This window comes from Hemicordylus capensis, chromosome 2 (genome assembly GCF_027244095.1).
Source record: "Hemicordylus capensis ecotype Gifberg chromosome 2, rHemCap1.1.pri, whole genome shotgun sequence".
Classification (NCBI taxonomy): Eukaryota; Metazoa; Chordata; class Lepidosauria; order Squamata; family Cordylidae; genus Hemicordylus; species Hemicordylus capensis.
In genome coordinates, this window is record NC_069658.1 from 400,253,947 (window position 1) to 400,258,166 (window position 4,220).

Here is a 4,220-nt window from a genome sequence, read left to right on the forward strand (position 1 = left end):
GCCGGTGGGGGGTAGAGAAGGGGGGGGAGAAGAGATGCGGGCTGGCCAGCTGGCCCAGCCGAGACAGGAGGTGGCAGTGGCATCAGCCGCTGGGAGCAGGAGGTGGCAGTTGGCTGGCCTGGCTGCTGAGAACAGAAGGTGGCGGCCCGGCTGGCAGGAGGAGGCAGCCGCTGCCGGGAGTTGGCAGGCGGGAGGAAGTGGTGGGCTGGCTTTCTGAACAGTGATACATACGTGACACAGAGGAAGGGGAAGGGAATGATGAAGGCAGAGGTAAGCAGGGGGAAGAACATGCAGATGGTTCACTTACATGTACTTGAACTTAGTTACATGAGGGGAAGGGGATGAAGGTGTTTTGTCAAAGCTTCACAGAAAAGGTGCATTTTAAGAAAGTGTGTGAAGAAAAAGAGGAGGCAGGCAATGATTGTGCAGGTACACTGAGAGGCCATCCCAAGCATAAGAGGCAGCAAGGGAGAAAGGGTGGACATTTGAGGGAGCATGACAGTTTAAGCATGGTAGAGCTGCAGAAGTGAAGAACACAGACCATCGTATAAACAGAGACAGAGTATCAGATCTGAGGGGCAGGGAGGGGCACAGCTGTTGAAAATTGTAAGGACTGTAAGGACAAAGAGCTTGTGCTGGATCCAGGGACAGGAAGCTAGTGAATTGATTTAAGGAAGGCGTGGAAGGAGAGAAGAGCTGGTCTTGTGGTAGCAAGCATGACTTGTCCCCTTAGCTAAGCAGGGTCTGCCCTGGTTGCATATGAAAGGGAGACTAGAAGTGTGAGCACTGCAAGAGATTCCCCTCAGGGGATGAAGCCGCTCTGGGAAGAGCAGAAGGGTTCAAGTTCCCTCCCTGGCTCCTCCAAGATAGGGCTGAGAGAGATTCCTGCCTGCAACCTTGGAGAAGCCGCTGCCAGTCTGTGTAGACAATATTGGGCTAGATGGACCAATAGTCTGACTCAATATATGGCAGCTTCCTATGTTCCTATGACATGGTTGAAGTGATGAGTGGTGAATAATTTTAGCAGCAAAGAGAGACACTACCAACAATGCCTCAAGGGCCAGTTTTGCACATTACAGATCTTGTCTCTGTAGGAAGGAAAGTCCTCGCTTTTATAAATTCAGCTTGTAATCAGGATGCATCCAGAGAAACCATTTGGGAAAGGAAAAAGAGAGGCATCAGCACTGGTGGCACTGGGGACTACCACTACACCATTTTAAAGTGATTGACCCCTATGATATAGAAGACTGGGCAAAGCAAGATTGCTCTGTTCTTGTACTGGGTGGTGTCATCCAGGGAGGAAACCTTTCTATACGAGGCAGAGGATAAGTAGGAACCTGTACGAGGAGCAGAAGCTATTGTTTAGACAGCTCTGTGCAGATGCATGCTTGGTGAAGGACCAGGAGATCCTCTGGGTCCCGAAAAGAAAGCTAGTGTGTGTGGGGGTGTTTCAAATGACTGGGAGAAGTTGGATCCTTTGAAGTGGTAGGGAATATACTGCTGCCTCAAGAGGTGGTGAATTAGGTACATACTCCAAGTGGAAGCTGTGTAAAAATGAGGTTAAAATGCATCTCATCTGAACTCATGGAACATCTACTTTGAGTGGCTCTGTGTGGGACTCAGGGGTCTCCAGAAGCTTCCTCTGGAAGATATTCTTATAATAATCATATAGGGTCAGGTTGAACTGCAGCTTAAGCAGCTGTTTTGGGAAAAGCATGGAAAAGTGGATTTCCCCCAAAGATCCTTTATTGTTCCCTGTGCTCATTCCCTGGGCACTATCCATACATCTCCAGTGGAACATGAAAGGATGGGTCTACCAAGATGCGAGATTTGCTGAAGCCAATCAGAAGCAGTGTTAGAGCAGATCTGAACAGCAAGTTCCTCGCTGGCCCATAGCCCTTGTGTAGAACTGACTGTGTGTGCTTGTGCAATTAATTCTAGGACTTGTCATTTGGGAGACTTATGCTTCCCCAGGTGACATGCTATCTCAAGAACTGCAGGTCTCAGAGTTCTCTGTGCATATAGGCAGAGAGGGACAGCTGGTTGAAAGGACAAAGCACCATATAATCTGAGACACTGATCTCAGAGACAGCTTGAGCCTCTAAGATTTATAGGCCCCCAAGTGAGTTAACGAGTTAGGCCTCATCAACGGATTGCACAGAGTCTAACTGACACAGAGATAGGGAATAGTGCTTGGAAGGAAAGGACATTTATTCATATACACAGAGGCATTTGGCAATATAGTTAATACACATACACACCATGCAGAATTACAAATCAGGTACCCCAAAGTGCAAGACACTTAAGCAAAGGGAACAAAAATAAATTAAAGAACACCAATCAATCCTTCAATCCTTCAAAACATTAAAGGCCTTTCACTGGGAGAGTGGGCCCATGTTACAAGCTGGTACCAGGCCCAGAGAACTGGTGCTTGTGCACTGTACAGATCTGTTCCTGTGAGAAAGTCTGATAAACAGAGCTCTGTGGCTTCTACCTTGAAAGCCCTAGTCACACAGCCAAGACACAGGAATCTGGTTCTGGCTCTGCTCCATCCCTGGGTTCAGCTGCTTGCACAAACTATTCCTTCTTGAACTGGGTTTCAGAGCCCATGAGGAGCCTAACCTATCCAGTGAATCAGGTAATGACTCACGGCAGTGAAACCACTAATACTCCATATGTAGTCCAGCAACACCAACCTGATCGAGAAAGATGCAGAATGATCAAGTCAGTAGGGCAAGGCATGTCAAGGCTGGCTAGAAGACACAGAAAATTTCATCCATTGCAAGAATGAGACCGTAGTTTGGACTGGAGATGATGCAGCCAAGGTCAAGAAATGTGGATGTAGTGACGTTGGGTGTCAACAATGCCCAGTGTTACAAAGCAAGATTTTATCATGTGGCTTAGGATGTTCTTAAAACCCCACATCCTGGGGTTTAACCCCTTAGAATTTGGATGAGAATCTTTTTCTTTCTTTCTTTCTTTCTTTCTTTCTTTCTTTCTTTCTTTCTTTCTTTCTTATTCATTTCCAGTCTCACCCCACTCCACTCCTGCCCACAGCCTTAAAAATGCAGACGTGGCACAATACTTCAAAATTGCAAAAAGAAAAAGAAAAAAGTGAAAACATCCCTAAATATATTGCATCTCTTGGTGTAATATTTCCATCCCCTTAGGACTGGTGGTGGTCTGTAATGCTCCATATGTTTTAATTAAAGACGTTGCCAGAGTACCGTCCCCTCCCCCCCCGCCGCAGCAACTTCACCACACACAGTCACACTTGGAATTTTGCCTGCCTTTTAGGCCAAGCAAACTGCTGCACGAACCAAAGCTTATGCTTAAAGTGCTGACCTCTGTTTCAGACAAGTGAGATGGTGAAGTGGGCAGGGATATTGTGCTTTGAGCATGGGGATGGTGAAAACCACATCCAGTGCTCTTGCGTTTTTGATAAGACTAAATTGTCAGCCAGAGTCCTGAGGCAACAGAAAGTTCCAGCCAATCAACTATACCCTAATGCAATCAGAGCAACTGATTAGATCAGAAAACCTAGGGCGCTGCATTTGTGCTCCTACCAAAAAGGGCTACCCCACCGATGAAGCACCAACCAGACTTTAAAAAAAAATTAACATACTCCCTTCCTGCCTTTTGAGACTCTGAAGTTCTAGAACTCGAGAAATCCTGTGCCATTGTTCTCTGTTCCTCCCACTTTGAACTGAAAACCTCCATAACTGTCCCAAGTACTTAAGAGTAAAGTAAAGTTGTGCCATTGAGTCAGTGTCGACTTCTGGCACCCACAGAGCCCTGCGGTTGTCTTTGGTAGAATACAAGAGGAGTTTACCATTGCCTCCTCCTGCACAGTATGAGATGATGCCTTTCAGCATCTTCCTATATCACTGCTGCCCCATATAGGTGTTTCCTATAGTCTGGGAAACATACCAGCAGGGATTCGAACCAGCAACCTCTTGCTCCCTAGGCAAGTTACTTCCCTGCTACGCCATTAGGTGGCTAAGTATTTAGAACCCAGTGTTTATTTTAGATGTGGGACTGCTGGGCATTTTCCAGACTAGCTGCTCAACAGCAGCAAAATGCCTCTGTTCAGGCAAGTCGCATTCGAAACGTAAACAGCAGGGGGAGCAGTATCGTGGAAATGGACAACCCCCCCAAAGAGCAACTTTCTTATGCTGGATATACGACATCCTAGCTCTATACTGCAACAATGAAATTTG

At 46.8% G+C, this 4,220-nt stretch overlaps 1 protein-coding gene across 1 annotated transcript; it reads right to left on the reverse strand.

The window, feature by feature from the left end:
* Window positions 1–1,309: 1,309 nt before the first annotated feature.
* LGALS3BP (galectin 3 binding protein) lies at window positions 1,310–1,783 on the reverse strand. Its single transcript, XM_053293464.1, is given in 3 exon segments — window positions 1,310–1,447; window positions 1,450–1,500; window positions 1,598–1,783. Coding segments are annotated over 3 exon segments (375 nt in total).
* Window positions 1,784–4,220: the final 2,437 nt, after the last annotated feature.